This window comes from Vitis vinifera, chromosome 10, assembly GCF_030704535.1.
Source record: "Vitis vinifera cultivar Pinot Noir 40024 chromosome 10, ASM3070453v1".
NCBI classification, from domain to species: domain Eukaryota; kingdom Viridiplantae; phylum Streptophyta; class Magnoliopsida; order Vitales; family Vitaceae; genus Vitis; species Vitis vinifera.
In genome coordinates this window covers 7959998-7983926 of record NC_081814.1, presented here as the reverse complement: position 1 = coordinate 7983926, position 23929 = coordinate 7959998, and the positions used below count along the sequence as shown (strand labels likewise).

The window sequence follows — 23929 nt, the reverse complement described above, 5'->3', positions numbered from 1 at the left end:
CAACCTAATAGAAAGTAAGACACAAAACACCAAAATTTATTCGGATTGGACGGTTCGCCTCCGTCCATGGGTCAAACTTAAACAAAAGTCTAAACAAAAAACAAAAAAGAAAAGAAAAAATCTAAAAAAAACAAAAAAGAAAAGAAAAATCCACGCTTCTTTCAATGAATTTGGTAGGAGAAGAAAACGAAAAGCGTGTGGTAATTGTTTTTAAAATAATTTTGTATTATTCAAAAAGAAAAAAGTTTTTATTTTAAAAAATAAAAAATAAAATGTTTTCAAATGATATGTTTTAATTATTTTTATTGAGAGTTGTTGATATCGAAATTAGGTATGTGTCATCTAAGCATCTTTGGAAGGATGCAACTCCACCCGTTACCATGATCACAAGAGTGGAACCCTTCTAGTACCACTTATCAAGAGATGCTTCTCTATCCTTTGTACCTCTTCATATCATCACATGATTGTTGATAAGATCATGCTCACAAGAACACATCTTGTATTTGGCATTTAATCGAAAAAGTCTGTGAACATCTCGTGATTATCCTAAAGTTCACACGTAACATCCCTGTTTATGAAACGAACACACCTATTGTAACAATCAAAGGAAAAAACCCAAAGAATACTAAAAAAGATTGTTTCCGATTGTTTTAAAAAACAATTATATAAATATCAAGAATGATTAAAATAAAACACTACATGTAGAGATTACTTTTAAAACTTATTTGAAAACATATAAAATATGTTAAAAATATTTCAGATTCTCATCATATTCTTGTTCTATAAAATATTGAAAAACGGTTTTTATAAACTATTCTCGAAAGTTGTTCTCATAATTATTTTAAAAACTATTGATCAAACGTTTTTAGAAATACAAAATATGTTAAAAATGTTTCAAATTCTTGATCAGACTTTTGTTCAATAAAATATTGAAGAATAATTTTTATAAAACCATGTGAAAAACTGATTTTAAAAATACTGGTCAAACATATCCCTGACTGTTTTCTTTTTTCAACCTGCGGCTATTCCCTTTTTTATTTTTCGGCAAAACCCTTACAATTCTGCTAAGCACCTCCCCTTTAAGAGGTGCTTGTGCCCATGCATTGGACCCAAGATTTGGTTTCGGTAACAGCCATCAATGGAGCGCCCAATCAACAGCAAAAATGCCCTCACATGGGTGGGTCTCATGAGCTAAACGAAATGGAGCCCACACACACAACACGTGGAAGGTAAGAAATTAAAGACGAGGAGAGCATGGCGAGCAGAGATATAATAAGTGAAGAATGAAACGTATTTGTTGAAAAAAGTGACAAATTAAAGAAAAGATAAAGAAAATGGAAACACATTCCAAACCCAAAGTCACATAATGGCTATGTCTGTGACAAAGTTCAATTAGGCTAAGACAGACAGAAAAGGACATATAACCTATATCTAACTAAAACCCACCCACATGATCCTGGGACCTGCCCCTCATAATAGATCGTGTATCTTAATTACATGCCTTTGACTTGAGGGCATCCCACATCAAATCGGCAGTGACCATCAACTGAAACTGGTATCAGGTTTTCTAACTCACCACCCCAAGCTATGCACCTATTCATGGAGAAACCTAGTTCCCTATTCTTTTGTTTCAAGCTGTGTTCAATGGCCTGCAGATCAATCTGCTCTGCTCTGCTCTTCTTGCCTGGCAACTGGACCTTGGAAACCTTTCTTTCCCAGCTGCTTCACCTCCACTTTACTCACAGAAACTTCCCTGGCCGTCTGACTCACTATTTGGCTCATTTGAACCCAATGGCAGATATACAACATATATGGCAGCCAATAGCTTGCAAGGTTAGGGTACGATCTCACCTTCATGCCACCAACTATTTCATATTCTTAAGTTTTGTAAATGTGTACCAATCAGTCCCACATGTAATTTGGTTGGGCCAAATCTTGGTGTGGCCCAAGCTCACTAGTGTGATTGTCAAGCCACGATCTAGCCTACTAACATTTTTTCTTTTAGTCCAGTAACGTCCATAACCGCCTGTGAGGCCTCGTATTTGTGAAGGGAAAGCCCACCATGTCAGAGCCGCTAATTGTTAGAAATGATAATTGTACGAGTTTTTTCATATCTTCGTGTCATATGTTAAAATCTTTTATTAAAATGGAGATGGGAATAGGTTTATATAAATAAGTAAGGAGATGATGACTCTTGTGTCATTTCCATCTCTATTTATTGTCTAACCTTATAAAAATTGTCACGTTCATATAGGGTTTTAGTAGATCGTGATGTGAAAAAAGTTCAACATTTTAATTTTTTATTTTATTTTATTTACCATATTTGTGAAAACCCTTCGTATCAAAGCCGCTCATTATATAAATGATAATTTGAAAAGTTTTTTCAAAAGTTCATGGGATATGTTAAAATTTTTTATTATGATGAAAATGAGAATAAGTTTATATAAATAAGATAGAAGACGATTATTGGTTCAATGATCTAATAAATAAGCAAATTCAATATAGTCCAAAACAAACAAGACACTAAAATAGCAGAGGGTACTTATTGGATTGATTGGTTGAGGCATGATAGCGCATTGTCCTTAAAGTAGATATATCATTTTTGGGGTTTTAATATCAGTGTAGTAGGAATTGATGTCCTATCTTCAGGATGCAATAGTCTATATACCTCGCCTTAGGTGTATATCTCTATTTATTATCTAACATTATAAAGATTGCTACATGAGTTTTAGTAAATCATGATAGGAAAAAAGGTTTAGCATTTTATTTTATTTTTTTATTTACCATATTTGTGAAAGCCCTTTATATCAAAGTCGCTCACTATAAAAATGATAATTTAAAGATCTTTTTCAGAAGTATATGTTAATTTTTTTTTATTAAGATGAAGATGGGAATAAGTTTATATAAATAAAATAGGAGACGATTGTTGATTCAAGGATTTAATAAATAAGCAAATTCGACATAACCTAAAACAAATAAACAAGAAATAAAAATATAAGGGGGTATTGATCGGATTGATTGACTACGACGTAATAGGTAATGCATTGTTCTTAAAGTAGATCCACCATCTTTAAGGTTTTAACCTCATTGCAGTAGGAATTGACGTCCTATATCTAGGATTCAATAGCCTACAAACCTCGCCTAAAGTGCATACATTTGATGAAGAAAATACAACTGACTTTTTTTAATATCATTCCTCCAATTAAGAAAAATAAAATGAGAAATTGCAGAAAATGGAAGATTGCAATTTGCTTGGAACAGTATCTCGGATGGGAATTGTTGGACTCACACATACACATGGGGGATCTACATTAAGGGTTAAGGGTTTATGACCCAAGCCACCCGAATTTTCCATTAGAATGGGTTTGAGCTCTTGAGGCACGTGAAACTGTTGGAAAATTTTTATATGGGCTAACATTAATTGAATAATTTGTATTTGTAAAAGCAGTTTAATGGATAGTCTATTATATAATTAGCCCAATTAACTAGTGATCACATTTTGGATTGGGTTTTGCATCTTTTGAGTAGAAGCTCAATTGAGTGGTAAGTGTAGGCTATGAGTCTCATTGAAGCCCATTATGGGAGGGCCCAATGAGAACCTAATATTGAGTTATGCTAAGTCCCCTTTTTAATCTAGATAAAAATGGTATTTTCTGTTTTCTCATAGACCCACCATAGTTGTTATCAAGATCATAGAGAGGAAGACTTGGTTGCAAGATAATAATCACCTGTTTTTTTTGTGATGACTCAAACAGATATGTTCTTTATAGTGATTTTCTATTGTTAGTATCATTTAATCATGTATGATTAATTTATGTGATTATGTAAATATTCTACAGAAACTCCCTCATAGTTCTTCACAAGCTCACAAGGCTAAGAAAAATGGGTTAGTATATATACTCACTGAAGTGCTTCTCCTTTTCCAATGTAGGATTGGAAAAACAAGCTTTACCATTTTAAACACATACACTCTATACACTCTTCCTACAACGATGACAACCCATTTTGAACTTGTCTCATTACTATCTTTATTCATTATATAGCCTTATAAAGATTGTTCCATGCATATAATGTTCTAGTATATTATGATATGATAAAAAGTTGGACATTTTAATTTTATATTTTATTTCCTTTATTTCTTATATTGAAGTTTAACTTAAATAATTAATTTTTTAAATAGTAAAATGCTTTTTAAAGAAAAACAATTCAACTGCATTTTTTGATATGTTGACCCGTATCGTATTTTTTCTATACTTATAATTAGTTTTCATACTTTTATGGGCTTCTTAATTAGTTTCATTTCTTTACTCTTATCTTCCTTGGATTTCTTTATCACAATTCCATTGGCTTTGTTTTTCCTTTTAAAAGAGTGATGTGGTTCACACCCCATTAATTTTATCTTTTGAAAAATCTTTTGGTTCTTTTTTTTTTGTTATTTTATATTTCTCTATCACCACGTTTTTAGTAGAAATTTTTTTTGAGAGCTTAAATCAAACTATTTGAAATAAATCTAGCAAAAATGCATTTTGGTCCTACCATATATTAATAAATGTTGCTTTAAAAATAAATTTTCGAGAATTAGGTCTTGAATTTACCATCAACCCAAAAAAAATAGATTGAGTTAAGTTTAAATTGAAAATCTCGTATTAGAGATAAGAGTTAAGGTTACATTGATTATTTCTTAACCAATTTGCTCAAGTTACAAACTTGTTAGCCCCAACTTAAATATCATATTAGGTTTTTAATTGGATTAATAATTTCTGTTATTCTCGTACTTGGCCATGCCCATTATTTTCTTTCGATTATTCCTATGAAATTTTTAACTATATGATCTATTTTAACTTTAATATTAACCTTATATGTTTTAAGGTTCCTTTACCTTTCGGCTCTCTACCCTCAAAAAGAAGAAAGATTAAACTTTATAAACAAATTTAAGATGAACATTTTTTATTTTTAATATAATAATTAATAAAGCTCTATTTCATAAATAAATAATTCTTATTTTATTTTATTTTGTGGAGAATTACAGGATCCTCATTTGGTGGAAGAGCAAGTACGGATGCAACCGTTTTTGATGTGAAGTTGGTTAAAAAGGCCCCACCAGATTGACCGAATCATTCATCTCTGGGTACTGTTTACCTCTTCTCTACACCTTTCTTGGCTTTCGGAGTCTTCACAGATAAAATCCCATGAAGATTTCTGGGTTGGTGTCGTTATTGTTGTTGTTGTCGTTGTTGTTCATCTGTGGCAACATCATGGTTGGAGAATGGAAACGCAGAAACGCTTCTTATGTTTGGTGGTAAGTAGTTGTTGTGAATGCGATTCTTCTCCTGCTTTATAGTAGAAAAGAATTGCTTATTTATAGTGTCATCTGTGTATTCAAATTTTGGCTTAGTTTTCACTCATCTATATGCGTCGTGCCACCAACTTCTTAACTTCACTTGGAATTCATCGTCAATGTGTGCCAACAAAGCTGAATATTGTTCTTTCCATCAGATGGGTTGGTGGGTTGGTTTTAGATTTCTCAGGAAGAGAGAGTTGTGGGGTGTGTTGTAATCAGGGCTCTGAAAAGGGGTTTTTGAGTGTTTCGTTAATTATCGATCAGAACATGTTAATTTCGTGAGAGTTGGAGGTGGTGGCTTTGGTTTGAAGCCTTGTCGAGAGACTGTGGTTTAATGGGGAAGCAGGGGTCTCCAAGAAGTCCTCGTCCTAAATCTGTTGGTGCTGATTTATCATTGGGGATGAAAGAATATCAGGGTAGATGCCCGGAAACTCTACCGGGAAGTGATCCTTCTCTTGGGAGGAGAATATCAGGGGGAGATTACAACTGGAACAGAAATTTGCTGCTTCATGGGTTGAAAAATGAGCCAGCAAAATTTGGGGCTTGTAAGGGAGTTTATGTAGGGAAAAAGCATACATGGTTTCGTAAGCATGTGAGGTCGGTTGTTTTTATGTTTGGGCTGATGGGTTTCCTTTTCCTGCTTGATTCCCTTATGGTCTCTATTTTTGATTCAATGAATCTTCAGGGCAGTTCCGCCCCAATCAAATCAAGTGGCCTAAAGGTACAACTTAATTTCTGCAAATGATGCCTTGCAAGCTAATACTACATGCTTTTTCCTCAATTTGTTGTGTTTATGGGTGTTGGACTACTGACTATTGGAACTTGGAAGTTACATAGTTCAAGATGCAGATATGCCAAATAAGAGTTACTTATTTCGTCCATTATTTTCTCATATTCCCATTTTTTTTTCTTATCTTTGTTGGTGCCTATTGGTAAAATTCAGTGGCATCTTCCCTCAGCTTACTTTGTTACTCTCTAACTCCTATTATGATCAAGTTCTACTTCCCAATTCTTTAGGCTAAGGCATGATCTCTATACACATCAGCAAAGTTAGATCCTTTTGAACAATAGGAGTAAGCTCCAAGTTCATCTGAATGGGATCACAACATTATCTTTAGAAGTCAAAGTTGAGGAGGTCAGTCTTCCTCTGCTTCATTAGTTTCCTGCTATCCATGCTTGATGCATCACTGAATCATAAACATCTTCATTTATATTGTAATGACCGGCTCCCAACCATGTAGATATTGTCCACTTTGGACCCAAAGGGGCTCTCACAACTTTAAAACGTGTATACAGGGTTAAGAGGAGTCCATACTTATATAGCGCTAGGAACTATCCCCCCTATCCGATGTGGGATGTCACAAACACCCCCCCCCCCCCCCTCCCCCCCCTACAAACACAACGTCCTCGTTGCGTCCCACGGGATTGTGGGGCCAAACAGACAAACACCCTTACGGGCCCAAACAAACCCCACACCGAGGTCAGGGATCAGTTCTGATACCATTTGTAATGACCGGCCCCTAACCGTGTAGATATTGTCCGCTTTGGACCCAAAGGGGCCCTTACGGCTTTAAAACGCGTTTACAGGGTTAAGAGGAGTTTATATTTATATAGCGCCAGGAACTTTCCCCCCTATCCGATGTGAGATGTCACATCTATCCCTTGGCTAAGAAAGAGTATAGGTTGAATATCGTAGTGGGATATTGTACCTCAAGATATGTTAGTCTATGTTTTAGTATCATACCTCTTCCATCATACATCTGCAGAAGTTTCACTCAATTTGTCATTCTTTTTTCACATGATGCCTTTACATCACTATCTGTTATGCCTTCACATCATGGCACAACTTTTTCCTGCTGAAGTTCTATAGCAACTGATTGTTCTGCTTTTTATTCACAGAGAATTTTTTGTTGCTTTTTTAAAATGAGAGCAGTCATGGTATATGTTGCCTAATCCACCTTTTCTTCTCAATTGCATAAGGGAGGAAACACATGCATGCTTATTGTTCTAGTTGTAAGACTCAGCATGTCTAAGTGTGCCTGTATCCTTTAGGCTCTGCTTATTCCCTGGCAAATTAGCTTGTGCAATATTTATTTTTTATTGTGTAATTTGTGGATAAAGAGTGCATACTCAAGTTATGTGGTGTAGATATTTTCTTTGTGTACTACTTGTAGTTAATTTTCTAGTAAAAGAAGTAGGGGAAAGTCCTCGATTGCTTCAACTTAAATGGGATTATGTTTCCTGCATGTATAAGGAGGATAAGAGTTATCCCAATGAAGAAAAATCACCTGTACTGATGTATGATCGGCTTCTAAATTTGGCTTCTAGTGCCCTTGCAGAGGTTTGTTTCATAACTTTTAAAGTCCATATGTATATTAATACGTGCTTGTCAGATACATGATTAGATATATTTCTTAAACATCTGGAGCCTTGATTGTGCTACAGAAAGAATTCAAGCAAGATTCATTGAATTTCTGGGAAGAGCCATATCGGCATGCATCTGTATGGAAACCCTGTGCAGATAGAAAAAGTTCAAAAATTATAGGTACTTGATATCTTTAAACCTTTGTTGTCATATGAACAACATTTCATTTAACTATGTTTTACAAAAATAACCTCTATTGTCAAATAACTGATAGTGTGAGATTGAGTTAGAAGTTTAATGATATCCCTCAATGTTTGAATTGCTTTGTCACTACTTTATTTTCTGACACAGGGAAGTCTGAAAAAAGTAATGGCTTTATGTTGGTCAGTGCAAATGGTGGTCTCAATCAACAGAGGGTTGCTGTAAGTATCTAAGCTGCATTATTAATTAATATTTACTTTCAGAGTAAGGAGAGCTTCAAGCAGACTAGGATAACTTAATTCCTTTGAACATCTCAACTCTTCCTGTGAACATACTTGCAATGAGTTTATTTTTATCAGAGAGTTCTCTATAACTTATGTCATATGTGGTAAAAGTTTGCTGGCAAAAAATCAATTCTCCCCTGCATCTTCAATATGGAATGGAAGTTTTACTTTGGAGACAAGGATGGAGACATTTTGATTGTCAATCTACATATTCTCTTTATACAATGGAAGGCAATCTCAGCTTGTCATTGTAATTATCCTTACACAGTGATTAGCTAAAGTTCAGAGCAAAGGTTTGATGACTAAGCTAAATAAACCTCAACAGTATCTAGATCTCTGTTGGTAAAAGATATTGCATCTGATTTATTATGAGAACTAGTCAAGTACACTACATTAGATGGATCACCCTCTCTTGCTCTATCCCCATGAGGGAACACAATAGAAACCTCACTATAAAGTGTACAAGAAGAAGATCTCCCAAAACCCTACGCAAACCATCCAAAGAAGCATGATCTTGCAACTCAGAAAATATTTAACTTTGTAAATTAAAAATATATTTCTTAGGAACTCTTATACCAATTGAGGGTTTTGGATCTTAGGTGTCAGTAGACAATGGGTCTGTCTCGAAGTTTCAGATTCATCCATGCTAGAGTGGGAGTGATCTTTGAAGTTTTGTGAATTTTAATGGTATATATGGGTTTGTCTCTGAATTCTTGAGTAAGGGGTGCCATACCCTCCTTGTATTCCCCAACTATGAAGAATGAGTAGAGCATTTACAGTATTTGGACTATAGGGATAACATATTGAAGTAGTCGAACAATGAAAACATTCAATGTTATGTATTTCTGAATATAACCTGGTCCAAACTGTTTGTGCCAGGCTTTTATTTTTTCTCCTTGAGTGATTTGAATTTTTAAATTCTGGAGTCTGTCTCATTTTCTCTAATTTATTACCAAAGATCTTGTGGTCCACTTGCCTCATATATTTTTTTTACCTTTCATATAATATTTGAAGTAAAGGTAATCAAGGCAGGAAATCAAGGCATGCCTTGATAGTTCTTACTTTTGATAAAAAGCACAATCATGTTGTCTTTGAAATCTTCAATAGAATAATATTGTTTTTCAATTAATGGAAGCAAGTTTTAAGTGGTAAGTATGGGTAGAAGATGGAGGGTGGTGATCCAAGGAAGTGAGAGAAATTTATGGGGTAGGGTTATGGAAAGTCATTAAAAAGGATTGGGATCTTTTCACTAGTAGAGTTGTCTTCTCAATTGGTAATGGGTGGAGGGTGAGATTTTGAAGGACAAGTGGTGTGGTGATGAACCGTTGTGTGCTACCTTCCCTTCTCTTTTTGTTATTGTTTCTTCTAAGGAGCTTGGGTGGCGGATGTTTGGAACTCGTCAGAAGAAGGGGGTTTTTGGCCCCCTCGCTTTTCTAGACTCCTAAATGCTTGAGAGGTGGATATTGTGGAACATTTTCTTTTGAGTTTGCAAGGGAGGAGAGTGTGCAACAAAGAGGAAGATAAGGTAATTTAGAGAGGGTAAAAAATGGTAAGTTCTCTGTTAATGTCTTTTACTCGACTCGAAAACTAGGAAGTACAATTTTGTTTCTGGCAAGTGTGATTTGGAACTCATGGATGCCGCCGAAGGTGGGCTTTTTTGCTTAGAAGGTTACTTGGACAAAGGTTTCAACCTTGGATCATTTAAAGAGGAGAGGATAGTCTTTGAAAAACAAATGTTTCCTTTGTTAGTTAGAGGAAGAGTTTATCGATCACATTCTTATCCACTATGTCAAGACAAGGCTATTATGACATCTACTATTTTCTCTTTTTGGTGTGTATTGGATGCTTTTCTCTTTAGTTAGAGAGACCCTTTTTGGTTGACATGCCTCTTTTGTGGCTAAAAAGTAGAAAAAGGGGTGGTGGGCTGCTGCCTTATACTTGTTTTGGAAAATTTGGAAAAAAAGAAACAATAGATCATTTGAGAATGAGGAGCATTCCATTCAAGGACTAAAACATTCTTTTCTTTGTAATCTTTGGGCTTGGTCTAACTTGTTTTTAGCTTTTGGTCCCCCATCTATAATAGATTTTGTGGATTGATTGGGTTCATATTGAGGAGGGCGTTGTTTTTGCGTCTTCTCTCTTTTCTTTTAGAGGAGTCTTGAGGCCTTCGTTATATACTTCTTATGTACTTTGGGGTGCTTTGTTGGAATTTCTTGTTTATAGTATTCTCTTGCCTTGCTCATAAAAAAAAAAAAAAATTGTTTTTCAATTATGTGTATTAGGGGAGTTTCTCTTCTCTTTGGAGTCTAGACTGCTGTTATATTTTAAATGACCTTATTTCTGCACAACTTCCATGTATTGTTAATTTACTGTCTGCAGATTTGCAATGCTGTTGCTGTGGCTTCTCTTCTTAATGCTACTCTAGTTCTCCCCAAATTTCTTTACAGCAATGTGTGGAAGGATCCTAGGTCTGATTTCGTGCCTTATGTTACTCCTACATATTGTTTTAAACAGTTTTTTTTTTTTTTTTTTTTTTTTTTTTCAGTTTTTGGTGTATGGTTTTGGGATCTCAATTATTGATGGATTTTCATGGAATTGTTCAGACGTCACTTTAGTCTTGCTTATCTTATCTAGGATATCCTCTTTTAATAAATTCAGTTGAGTAAAACAGAAGAGAAATACTTGACTCAATGATTTCTCCTCTTATCTCACAGAGTGTAAGCTGCCAAAACTGAAGGTGCTTCATGCTTATGTTACTTAAACCAGCTATTAGATGTCTTACAGCTTCAAGAGATGGATATACAAGTTAAATTATAATGGTTTATTATCATCTTAATAACATGAAAGTAGAGTAATGAAATGTAAATTCTCATGACTGGTCTAGTTTTCTCGAGGGTTGTCAGTAGGACTATACTATCTTTTTATTTTATTTTATTTATTTGGATATCTTGAATTGATTACCTATTTGCAGTTATTAGGATCTGATTAGTGCCTTAAATAGTTGCAAATATTTGATTTTTGTCTTCATGCCCCAATTGTTGTACACATGCATGCATGCATGCATTTGCTATTTCAGTAGCAAAATACTTACTCCATGTGTTATTTGATGGGACTGCAGCCAGTTTGGTGATATTTATCAAGAGGATTATTTCATTAATATCATGAAGGATGAACTAGAAATTGTAAAGGAGCTCCCTCCTCATTTGGAGTCACTAGACATGGAAGCAATTGGCAGTCTAGTATGTCATTTATGTTATTTCTTAGTTTATATCTTACTTGCTGTGGATTATTTTCACCCATTTTGAGAGCAGTGCCTTAACCTTTTATCTTGCTTTTCCAGATTACAGATGCTGATATTCCGAAGGAGGCAAAACCCATAGAATATGTCCAAAAAGTACTTCCTCTCTTATTAAGGAATGGTGTTGTCCACTTTCTTGGATTTGGAAATCGACTCGGCTTTGATCCATTGCCTTTTAAGCTTCAGGTTGAGGACATCCCTTGAAGGTTCAAGTATTGCAGGCTTAATGATAGTGTTATGGAAGCCTAGCCTACTATTCACTAGATATCAAATCTATACTATATTTTGGTTCAGGTAGCATTGAATATTTTTGCATCTTGTTAAGCACTCATTTAAGTTCACATGAAATCTAGGTCATGCTAAAGTAAGATAGCTCAACCTGGAATTTCCAAAAACTTTAGGAGTCATGCTCTCTATTTTGGTGGGAGTATTGAATCATCTAAAGATCCTGCTAACTAAATAAATAACTCAGTTTCTAACCTGCAAATAGTAGTCCTCATGTACATATTCTGATATATAGACTTCCATTTTACAATACATGCTAACCTATCAAAAATATCATGCAGAGCACATGCATTATATGGTCTAAACAAAGTTGCTTCCTTGGAACATGAAATTTTTGCCTCCAACATAATCTATGAAGCAGTTGTTGCTGATACACCAACAACCTTCGCCCACATTCACCCCACAGAAGTAGCTTACTCACCAAATGCATTCAATTAATGCATCATGAATCTTTGGGCAGTAGACCCCGATAAACCTTCTTGTTCAAGGTAGAGGATCAACTCTCACGCTTTTGAGGCTACTGATCTCAAGAGAATGGCAAAACAAGGAACTGTTACACTTATGCTAGATGCGTCTCGGGTTAAAGCCATTAGCCTAGTATAAATTGTTGGTCCATTACCTAATAGCTTAAGGTTTTGGGTTAGATTGGTAGGTTAACATAGTATCAAAGATCTAGTTAACCGGAGGTCTCAAGTTTGAGTATTTCTAAATGTTTATTACCTCATCCATTTATTTGTAATCCATAATGTATAGTTTGTCTTTCCATGTGTGGGTATGGCCTAGAATAGAGTGTGAGCCTATTGGCTAACAACTAAGTTTTTGGATAAAATTAGTATAGCTTACAATAAGTTATAGGGTTGTGTACATGCTTGTGCTCTTGATAGCAGGTCATAGCAACCCCGTCGCTGACCTGTGAAACAACTCAATGGTCTTGGTTTAGTGGTTGAAATACAAACTAACCAAGACTCACCTGTACCCTCTAAGATTAACGCCTGTCCCTATAGTCTAGGTTATAACATGTAATCTCTTTAACTTGCATAGAATGGATTCCAGTTCTCCATAATCCCTAGGCAGTTTCTGCTTGATGTGTGATTCATGATTCTGTTGACTCAACATGGCTCCTGCTTGCAGATCATCTGCAGTACTTTGTGCTGCAAGTCTTCACATGCCATAGCAGCTATCTAATGCCACTGAGCCATCACACATCAAAATCTTCTACTTTCCCTTTGACAAAGTGGTCTCTTGATGCTCTCTCCCACTCGTTTTCCACTTAGGTTGCCATGCAGTCTTACTTACCACTTTAACCTAGGTCTCTCCAGTGGAAAGTGCGTTGATCAAATTTTAGTATTTCTGTATATATCCATTCTTTCTTGGAATTTCTATTCTCCAAAGTTTTGTTAAGTTCAACCCTGATTCTCTCCATAGGAATCCTGGTCGATCAGGGGTACTCTTATCTCTAGAGATCATGATGCTTATCATTCTCACTTACTTCAAGCCTTTCAGTGTAGAAGATGCCAATAGATCCCAATCAAGTTTAGAGACTCTCCAAAAGACTTCAAAGACGATGCTTAGGTTAAAATTTCCATATCTATCTTACCAAATGTCAAACTTGTCTTTGAAGTTATCTTTGTTCCTTTCTTGTTATATAGAAGCTAGGATCTTACCCCTCCAAAACCCCCTTTTCCCAGAAACCTAGGAAAAGAGAATGCAATGAAGAGATGTGGTATGAGGCATCCAACTCATAAAAGTAAATCAAAGTAGAGGTTCAAAACTAGAAATGGCATCTTAAAATGAAGAAACAAGTGACAGCAGATTCCTCATCCTTCTTACAGAACAAATCATAGATGTGTACTTTGGTCTTCTCTTAGAACTCACCTCTGGTGTTTGCTTTTTCATAAGCCATTATCCAAATTACAGCTGTAACTTCAGGAGGAACCTTAATGACTAAAGCACAATAGAGAAGAGGATAGGCTTTAGCGGCATGATTCTTTCAGAAGATATTTACAAAATACAGAAAATTTGGATCAAGAGAACCAGACCTGTTGCATGTTAGTGCTACATTCAACATTTTATGAATAGATTCATCTATGGTCCTTGGTTGTTTTATCACTGATCCATATTAACATTCAACATTCTCATTTAGCTACATTCATTTTGTAGATTTTTTGTTTTTTGATTGCTCAACATTTTCCATAAAGATTGGTTGATCTTATTGACATATTGTAAAATTTTCCCCAAAATGATAGGTATACATCAAATAAAAGAATCTGTCACTTCTATCCATCTTATTATAATTCTGTGGACAATATCTAATTCGATATCCAATGCATGGATGACTGAATAAGATAATAAAATGGTTTTCCTTAAGTATCTAGTTATCATTAGCATCCACTGTGTTGTATCTACTCCTAATTCAGAAAATGAAACTGAAGTATATCCGATTTTACACTTCCTCAAACAAATAATATGTACCAAGCTCAAAGTTCCTCTCTTCCATGTGAGTGACACCTTTATGAGTCAATGATATATTATTGATTTTTTTTTTTGCAGAGGTTAAGATGCAAATGTAACTTTCATGCTCTGAAGTTTGTGCCAAAAATTCAACGAGTTGGTTCGTTATTGGTTCAAAGGATAAGAAAATATGATGCTGCAAAGAGTAGGTTAGATAAACAACTGCTTGGAAACTTCATGTCCAACATTCCCTTGAAAGAGAACCATGCTGAAGGGGGCCCATCCAAATATCTTGCTTTGCACTTGAGATTTGAAGTGGATATGGTGGCATACTCCCTATGTGAATTTGGAGGTGGAGAAAATGAGCAAAAGGAACTTCAGGCCTACAGAGAAACTCATTTTCCCCTGCTTATTGAGCGCTTGAAGAATGTGAAGTAATGTATCTAGTTTTCTTGGCTCCTCAGGTTTTGCATCTTTTTTCACCATGTTTGATCAAATTTATTTTAGTTCATTAATCTTTCCTTGGTGTATTGTTTATGGCTGCAGACCTGTTTCCCCTACACAACGGAGAAAGTTGGGGAAATGTCCATTGACACCAGAAGAAGCAGCACTAGTTCTTTCTGGTCTTGGTTTTAAGCGGGGAACTTACATCTACCTGGCTGGGTCTCATATATATGGGGGACAGTCTAGAATGCATCCATTCACTAACCTTTATCCCAATTTGGTCACGAAGGAGGATCTCCTCTCACCCGGTGAACTCGAACCTTTTAGGAATTTCTCTTCCCAGGTAAATTAGCAGTAGCTTGTCCTGCCTTTCAATTGGAAGAAATCTAGGTGTAGTAAAATATGTGAACAATTTCTCATGGGAGCTTTGACAATTACTTCTTAGCAATATACTTAGAACATTTCATACAGAGCTATGAACTGGTTATGCAGAAACTTGAACCACTTTCAAGGTTCACTTAATTCTGTTCAGTTCCTTGAAGGAATGAAAAGAAAATAATTTTCTAGTAGAATCTTCTTTCTTCAGCACTTTCAATCCCTTTCTTTTATTTTCTTGTTTTCTTTCCATGAACTTCTCTAATGAATTTCAAATTTTTGAAAATTTCCTTGATTGTCATTCATGTCCTCGAAAAGTGACCGATGTTGACATGGGATATCTTCATTCATGAAAATTTTACATACCTCTACACACTGACCTACATCTTTCTATTTGGTAATGCTTATTTACTCACATGGCTACAAACAGTTCAAAGCATGAAAATCTACAACAGAGTAGGAGAAACATTTGAAATGGATGATCCAAACTATTGAAGTTGAAAGAGTAGGAACAGAAACTATACCTCTTAAATGATTGACATTTGATCAAACCCATACCAGTGAGAAACTTAGCTCTGGAAAAGTTAGTGACGAAACCGAGTACATACTGTTTTGCAGTTTGTCTTAAAGTCTAACCTAAACATGTGAAATTGGTCCAAAGTGTCCAGCTGTCAGAAAGGCTTTGACATAACGACCATTGAAAATTCTGTATTGGAGAGAACACATTATTAGAAATATCAAATGAGATGTAAAGTAGGCAAACCATTTTCCAACATAATAAGTCATTCATGATTCCTCAATTGACATTGTTGTATTTAGTTGGGCTAGTTTCTATATTGCTTAAGTTATTCTAACTTTTCACATATGATATTTGCATTATGCTTGTATAGTGGATACAAAAAGTGTAGATTATTTACTTGACCTTGTTGATTTTATAGTATGAAGTATATAATATGTGGTATTAAATGAGTGCTATTCCAGACATGAACTTCCTGGTATCATGGAATGGGAATGATCGCAAAGAATACCATTGTATCATGATAGTTCAAAGCCAAAGGACAATGCTTAAACTGTTCTTTCTTCAAAACTTAAGGCCAATTCTCTAGACCCTGCTGCTGGAATACAGCTCAGAATCTTGGTTGTCATTGTTTCATCAGATAAGAGTATTTTCTTAGGTTATCTCTTTCCCTCAACTCACGGGTACTAAAAGGAGAATTGTTGTGGATGCAGCTGGCAGCTCTGGACTTTATTGCCTGTGCAACTGCTGATGTGTTTGCCATGACTGACTCTGGGAGCCAATTATCATCCTTGGTGTCGGGGTTCCGAACGTACTATGGTGGTGGACGTGCTCCCACCTTGAGGCCTAACAAAAAGAGGCTAGCAGCAATTTTGATGGAGAGTAGGACCATAGAATGGAAGAGTTTTGAAGAAAGAGTAAAAAAGATGATCGAGGAGGGTCAAAGGGTGCGGGTGAGGGGTTTTGGTCGAAGCATTTATCGACAGCCAAGGTGCCCCCAATGCATGTGCAAGTCCCACTTACATTGACAACCTTTCCAAGGGTCCTTCATCCTTTCAATATTCTTTCATTCATTGATGAGAGACCATGCCTGGCATTATGGTGGTGTGGAACCTCAATCTCAACCTCATTGTTGATTGAAGGCAAGACCTGTTGGATTGATGTATATCACGGGATAATGGGGCTGTATTATTTTTAATCTTAAATCTTCCTCTATGATTCTTTTATGATTGTTTTTGACTCTGGTAATATAATAATTCAAATTTCATTACACAGAAGCCTCAGTGTCTTGATCTCCCTGATTTCTTCCTTTTTCTTACATGCAAAAGTTTTCACATGGAAACTTGGCTTGCATATAACTTTATGTCAACATCTATGGCGTCTCTTCCCGCCTTCTGCGCCTTCATTCCTCCCATGTAGTGTGTGGGAAGTGTTGATAACAACTGTCATTGTTGGCATACGTATAACACTGTAAATATAGGGGGCCTCAGCTAAATGCAGTGGATAAATAAATTATTTTTACTGGATTAAACCTGAATAACCCTAGTCAAATATACATAAAATTGAAGAAATAGATAAAAGACAAAACAAAGCTGCCATCTCGCTTCGAGTCAAAACATGGAAGATCTCCATTTCAGTCTCTCTCACTAAGATTGTGATCATCACACAATCATTTTCTACAGACATGGCTTTTCCTTACATCTCTCTCTTGTAAGGCAGACATTCAAGATGGTGGAAAGAAGCGGTTGAGGTTGAAAGGGAGGGTGTAGAACTCCTCATTCCGGCTGTCTCCTTTAAATGTCCGGAACTTAACCCACCATGGCATCCCCCTGTCTCTGGCGCTGTCCTTGTAGTCAAGTGTGTTGTCTAGGAAAATAGCGACGATTAATGCAACCGTTGGGGACGAGAAGAAGATGGTATTGAGAAAATCATTGAACTGCATGGAAATAAAAATGAAATGAAAATCCAACCCACCACCCAGCAATATAGTTTGACGTTAGCAGATAATAAACTGACTAGGAAAGACTCACCCATCCAGCCCTTGTATGAGCAGGACCATGAAGGGCAGCAGAGGTGTATTCCCTGAAATACTCAGGAATGGACAAACCCAGGAAGAAAGCCACACCCGTGATGAAGAGGTTCCTCATTGAGTTCATGTTTGTAAATTGCAAAAATGATAGCCCCACAGAAGCTGAAAGCAACAGTATATATTCAACCACCAAATTGCAAAGTTAAGAATACAGGAATCAAAACAAAATAGTGATACTAATACTCACCAACTAGGCCAAACAAAACACAATATACAGCAGCAAATATAGTGAAGGGTATTGATGCAAATAAAGCTCCAAATTTCCCTGCAAGTACAAAAAGAAAAATGAGTTTTAAGGGACAAAGAGAAGAAGTAATTCAAGAAGCAGTAGTATGTATGATAAATTGTTGCTCACCTAGTATTGAGAAGAATATCATAAAACCAGCTGAAATTTGAATGACCCTGCGGCTTCCAACGCGAGTTGATCCAAGAAGGCCCACATTTTCTCTGTTGTGTTTTTTTTCTCAAATAAATTAAGGACTATTCCAAGAATAAATAAAAAAAATCGAAAGCAAGAATTTGTTGACAGGGTAGTATGAGCATACTTACACAGACACTGTCGAGCCAGTGGATGTCCCAAAGAGTCCACTCAGTAAGATCCCAATTCCCTGCATAACGAGGTTCGATATAAGTTCTCTAAAACTAGAATTGTGTAATTTTATTCTAGGGCTATGTTGGCAGAACCATTTTAATGAGGTCTGGTCGGATATACAATCAACTAGTTCGCTTGAATTTTCCATGGTTGTAACCTAACTTTTTTTTTTTTTTTGTTCTTTTTACTTCTATTGCTTTGGTGAACCATAGAACAAAATTGCCACCTCTTTTTATTTGCATGATTTCAGAAAATTGTACCCCTAAAATGTCCAAGTTGGTAGAATATCATGCTAAACAGGGGGGGCACTGGTTTAACAGACAAAAGTTTTTGTTGGTCCCACAGGAAAAGACAGAGGCCATGTAGATTTTGCTGTCAGTTTGAGAACTTGTCACATGTCAGTTTATCAGGTCTGATGGCATCCAAAGTGATAATTTTGCTACTCGTGAAGAATAATGGAGCATAAATCCAACAAGTATAATTTGCAGACCTGCCAGCCGATACCCCGGCTAAGGACGTGGGCTGGAGGTGGTGTGGCACTTGCTAGCCGAGACGCAGCCTTATAAGCTCCAGTTGACTGCCAAAATAAATACAAACTGTTATTACCAGTACTCAATATCTATGATCTTGAATCCTCTGTTGTGTGCAGGGCACATGCATAATACCTCAATCAAGGAGACCAGGACAGCAGCCATCATTCCAAAAGCATGACCAGCATCAAAAGTGGGTGCGCCCCACTGAAGAGGATATGGTATCTTTATCCTACATAGCAATGATTCCAAGGATTAGAGGCAATACTAAGAAATCTCTTTGATTGAAAAATGTACAATCTCTCTGTACACAGTTCCAGGAGGAGGAACCCACCCATGAGTGGATGTCACTTATCAAATGGGGTCCCTATAAAAGTGTTACACTAAAAGGATGATACAACTTGTGCTTGTTTTCCAACTGTACTTTCAGGGTGTTTGAACAGTAGCCATTCTCCATGAAGAGAATTTTGGGTACCAACCGTGGGCTTGATTTGAGATTAGCCTTGTCAGTTAAAAGAAATTTCCAGAATGTTTCTATGCACCACCACCACTGGCCATCCAAAGATGTGCAGTATGCTCAGATCACTGTAATAAGGAGCACTAATAGTTCTGGTATAGGCATTTGTGTCTATGGTAAGTGTGTGTATTAGTATATTAGATTTAGGCAAACACAAAATTGATGGAAGCTAATTCTGATACCAACCATGGAGCAGAAGATATGAGGTTGGCCTTGTCAGTTCGGCAGTTATGTTGGGTTGTTTCAGGACGATGTCTGTATGCACCACTGGCTGTCAAGAGATGTGCATATGCCCATATCACTGTGACTGATATAAGGAGTGCAAAACGCTCCAGTACAGGCAGTTGTTTTGTTTGAAAATGTTTCAAGTACTGCGAACAAAAAGTAAGCACACATAATTAGAAAGAATATTTGCTTCCCAGCTAATACTATCCAAGGTTCATACTACTAGTAATCTGGCTAGTTTGCTTAAACCGATTTTGCAAAAATTACAATATGCAACTATACAATTCTGCTAATGGCTGAAACTTCTAAGCTTCTCCCCATTTAGTATAATAATGAAGTCTAAATTTTTCAAGTCTTGTTCCAAATGATAGACATCCACCACAACCAGGAGGAACTGACTCCCACTGGGGATAATCTACTAGAAGATAAAGAACCATTTGATGGAAACAAGTTTCATTCCCATTTGGTATAGAAACTCCCATTACCCTGCAAAGATAAAAAATTAGAAAGTGAATTCAACAAATAGGATGCTGTTTACCTGGGAGAAGGCAATAAATAGGAAAAGCATGGGTATGCCAATTTCCACGCACCGTCCAAGCTGATAGATATTTGGAGAAACCAAGGTGAATGGTATCAGTGAGAGGGAAAAAGAATACCGACTTTTCTTTTCTGATATGAGAGATTTAAGAATTAAAATACAGGCATCAAAATTTCTACTATACCACTGGGAAGCCTCTGTCAAACAGCCCAAAACCCACTAACGAGATCACTGGTACCATTCCAAGTGGACTAAAAAACCTGAGACACCAAAAAATGTCCACATTTGAACACAAAGAAAATCTACCAGTAAAGCTCATTTTCTTGATTATGAATGTACAACTTTCATTTTACCTCGAACAGATGGCCCATATTTGACTGTACCCCAGAATAATTTGTATGCTTGATGCCACTATCAGAGCACCTTGGATTGCTCTCATGGTATTGAGAAATCTCTAAAAGTATAAAAATACAAAGCCATCAGATTTCAAACAAGTTTGGCACATTATCATTAAGGTTTTAAAGTATGGTCCATGGTAAAATTCATTTCTAGACAGGATCATGTGTAGAGAATAATGAATTTTTTTCTCCCTTCCTAACCACGCCACCCTCAGGAAAAAAAATGTTTTTCAGGTACCCTTTTCCGGAATCTTAATAATAAGGTTTTAAATCATTTTAATGAATGGCTTATTTTAATAGAGGATGTACCCACACACTGTCATTGGGTCAAACTCACCGTGTTCAATTATTAAGAAAGAACATGAATCTCCAGGTTCTGAATTGATTGTTGGATACTTGAGGAATTTCCCATCTATTTGTCCTCTCTAAATTTTATTTAGTAAAAGCAATTCGGTGAGTGGGCCACACAGATTTGGACCGAAAGAACTGCCTTTTTGGTGAATGGAATTCAACTTTAATGAGAAAAAGCAAATGCAGGAAAAAAAAATTAAAAAAGGAAGAACTGAGACGGAAAATAAACTAACCTGATGAGGATCAGAGATTTCCATCAAAGATGAATCATGAATTATGGAGATAACGGGGACCATGAAAGCATATGAGCCCCCAACCACGGTTGGCAATCGAGTCCCAAACAGAGTCTGTAGAAGTGTATTAATTCCTTCTACAAAAAGCAGAGTCTGCACTACCCTCACTTTGTCATCCTGATCCCATTCATCGAATTAACCAAAAGAAAAGGGAAAATGAAAATACATTTCAATCGGGTAACAGATAGGAACAAAAGATTCATAAGACATTCCAATTTGGTTCTCCAAATCTCCTCTTCTATGCTTCTCCTTTAGCACATTTGGCAAATCGTACTAAAAAATGGATTTTTTTTAAAGAAATAATTTGATGATCATCAAGCCTTGTCTCAACACAATAATGCCCCTCAAAAACTTCATGGAATTTAAAGAAAATGGCTTTGGTAGATTGAATGGTAATAGAACCAAATCACAAAGAAAAATGATTGGGTTTTGAGAATTGGCTCACATCAGTTCCACCCATCAGAGGAACAAGGAATGAGGGAATCATCACTGCAGTCCCCAAGGCCAAGATGTAGTGTTGGAACCCCAGAGCTATAGCCTCCGCTGTTTTTACATCCAGAAAGTGAGATACCATTCAAAAAATGAGCCAATCATCAATTGGAGAATCAAGATTGAAGAAAAGATCAAGAAAGAGCGTACCCCATGAAGGATTTGAGTCGATACAGTACTCAAAGCCTTGAATCTGGTCCATTGGTGGATGGCTAATCTCTTCTGGCTTTGGAGCTGCCATGGCTGTAACACTAACACCCACTTCACAAGAATCACAACCACCCTTCTCAAAAACACTTCCCCCTCTCAGAGTTGTATCAACTGAATGCAATGGAATTGAAATGAAAGAATGGAAGAAATAGATAGAAGGAGAGATAAAGCTGAAGAAGGAATCACTGTAACACAAAAAGTAGAAAGACAAAGAAAGAAAGCAAAGGATGAGGGAAGCAAAAGAGAAAGGATTGTGGAAAAATAAATAAAAAGGAGTCGTAGCGACTCTAGAGAGAGAGAGAGAGAGTGAGTGAGGGAAGAGACTACAAGTGTTAGAAGAAATAAATCAAGCATGCAGTTGCAGCCCACTCATAGCCTTTGTATTTTTCTCACTCTTCTCTCTCTCTCTTTCTCTATATACATATCCATCCCCTGTGTTTTCAATTTACAAATGTGAAAGGTTCCGTTAACTTTTCCATATTCCCCAAACTGCCCCTCTATGAACTTCCAAACCAAATGTTACCGTTGCCTTCACTGCCCTCTGCCATTTTATTTTACAACTCAACTTCTACTCAGGCCCATTATTAGTCACCTAATCTTATACAAAATAATAAATTGGGGGCATATATTGAAATAGGTTTCTATGAAACTTCCACGTTTTCCATTTCCTTTTTTTTTTTCTTTTCTTTTTATCTTATTTATTTTATTTTTAAATCCTTAAAAGGAGAGAAAAAGAGGTGGGCATTTTCTTCCTTTGAAAAAGATTATTGGGGGGGGGGGGGGGGGGGGGGGGGGGGGAGGGGGGCGTGATGCCCATTTTGATACCAACCCTTGGATCATCACTATTATTAAGTGATTAAAAAATATAGTAAAAATGGTAGGGATAATAAAGTAATTTTCTAAGTACTTTTTAGAAATTTTAAGTACAATTCATTATTGCCTTTTAATAATAAATACTTTAAGTAAATAATAAGATGGTATTTATTCTTCTATTTAGAGCAATTAAAAAGAAAAACAAATGAAGGGTATTATTGGGACCAATGTGCCTTTAAATTTTTCAAAATCTTGGTAAAATCATAATGGATTTCTTAGCATTTTATTTAGAGTCCCATTAAGAGCTCTAACTAATGAATATATAAACAAAAATATCCCAAGTATTTAAATTAAGAGGAATTTAAAAAGGGAAAAAAAAGAAAAGGAAAAGGGTTTGTTGTTATTTTAATTGCAAAGAATTTGAATGGCTAATCGAAACATGTTTGTTTTCAATTCAAAACCCCAATATAGATTCTGATTTGGGTTTTCTTTTTTAAGGAATGAGTGAGTGGGGTCCTGCAGTAAATGTTTGATAAACAAACAGGGTATGACTAAGAGCCAACGTGTGAGGGAGCAGTGTCCGGAGCCCAGAGCCCAGAGCCCAGAGTCCTAACGTCTCTATTTTTTATGCCCAGACAACCACCATGGAAAACTGAGCCCAGCCTCTATAGTCTGTATCACCCTACGTGTATTCTATACTGTATGCCCCTGCCCCCAAGGGCCCCAACCAGCAGTCAAATTATTAAATTTTGGGTTAATTATCATTTTTATTTTTTATTGGAAATACAGATGGGAATTTGGTAATTGATATGGTGAGTTAAATGCATGGATTGGCATTTCCCTTTCTTTCCTTCTTTTTGGGGCGTACACTGACACAACATTAATGCTTTCAACATTTACCTTCAACAACAAATTATTTGAAGAAGAAATTGACAACAAATCAAGCTTTTTCTTTTCTTCTTCTGGTCAAGATTCTTTCTCATTTGCAAGTTAGCATTTCAATTTGAAGCAATTAGTCAAAAGACATTTTAGGTAAAAATGTTTAATGTTTTTGGTTAAAGGATGAAGGTAGATGTTGCCATTAGGCAACTCTAAAAGTTTAATCATTTCCAAGCTTATCCATCGATTTTTATACATTCATTTTAAGTTTGTCTTTGGTTCACAACAAATATTTAAAATATATATATTAAAGAAAATGATTTTTTCTTATTTATTTTATCATAATAAATATAATTAAATTTTTAAATATTTTTAAACTATTTGCTCTTTATACGTAGAAAAAAAACAAAATAAAAATATTTTATTAATTTTAAATTCATGTTT

At 35.9% G+C, this 23929-nt stretch overlaps 2 protein-coding genes across 4 annotated transcripts; one reads left to right on the top strand and one right to left on the bottom strand.

The window, feature by feature from the left end:
- The first annotated feature begins 5050 nt into the window (after nt 1–5050).
- On the top strand, nt 5051–16838 carry LOC100249781 (O-fucosyltransferase 8). Of its 3 annotated transcripts, none has more exons than XM_010657234.3 (10): nt 5051–5299; nt 7596–7682; nt 7787–7886; nt 8058–8128; nt 10571–10659; nt 11310–11430; nt 11532–11675; nt 14325–14659; nt 14772–15012; nt 16275–16838. In XM_010657234.3, the coding sequence occupies exons 1-10, from the start codon at nt 5267–5269 to the stop codon at nt 16587–16589; spliced, it is 1536 nt and encodes a 511-aa protein (XP_010655536.1). In that variant the 5' UTR covers nt 5051–5266; the 3' UTR covers nt 16590–16838. The 3 variants fall into 3 exon arrangements, with proteins under 3 accessions (XP_010655536.1, XP_059596035.1, XP_010655535.1); XM_059740052.1 differs by lacking the exon at nt 5051–5299 and adding an exon at nt 5327–6062 and having other exon boundaries at nt 16026–16838; XM_010657233.3 differs by lacking the exon at nt 5051–5299 and adding an exon at nt 5330–6062.
- Nucleotides 16839–17056: 218 nt separating this feature from the next.
- On the bottom strand, nt 17057–22184 carry LOC100244635 (nucleobase-ascorbate transporter 2). The gene is made up of 14 exons (XM_002265876.5): nt 21734–22184; nt 21540–21637; nt 21035–21211; nt 20406–20506; nt 20237–20312; nt 20053–20112; nt 19476–19660; nt 18908–19004; nt 18733–18819; nt 18200–18258; nt 18006–18097; nt 17838–17915; nt 17592–17752; nt 17057–17497 (listed from the first exon to the last, which is right to left on the bottom strand). The coding sequence occupies exons 1-14, from the start codon at nt 21822–21824 to the stop codon at nt 17285–17287; spliced, it is 1575 nt and encodes a 524-aa protein (XP_002265912.2). The 5' UTR covers nt 21825–22184; the 3' UTR covers nt 17057–17284.
- Nucleotides 22185–23929: the final 1745 nt, after the last annotated feature.

What these genes read in the sequence shown, in the direction of transcription:
- LOC100249781 (XM_010657233.3), top strand. Translation starts at nt 5,676, where the DNA reads ATGGGGAAGCAGGGGTCTCCAAGAAGTCCTCGTCCTAAATCTGTTGGT. An exon ending in TGGAAGCAATTGGCAGTCTA is followed by an intron (nt 11,431 to 11,531) that starts GTATGTCATTTA and finishes TTGCTTTTCCAG; the next exon opens with ATTACAGATGCTGATATTCC. An exon ending in CATTGCCTTTTAAGCTTCAG is followed by an intron (nt 11,676 to 14,324) that starts GTTGAGGACATC and finishes TTTTTTTTGCAG; the next exon opens with AGGTTAAGATGCAAATGTAA.
- LOC100244635 (XM_002265876.5), bottom strand. Translation starts at nt 21,824, where the DNA reads ATGGCAGCTCCAAAGCCAGAAGAGATTAGCCATCCACCAATGGACCAG. An exon ending in CTCATATCTTCTGCTCCATG is followed by an intron (nt 19,005 to 19,475) that starts GTTGGTATCAGA and finishes ATTGCTATGTAG; the next exon opens with GATAAAGATACCATATCCTC. An exon ending in GCCGGGGTATCGGCTGGCAG is followed by an intron (nt 18,259 to 18,732) that starts GTCTGCAAATTA and finishes CTCGTTATGCAG; the next exon opens with GGAATTGGGATCTTACTGAG.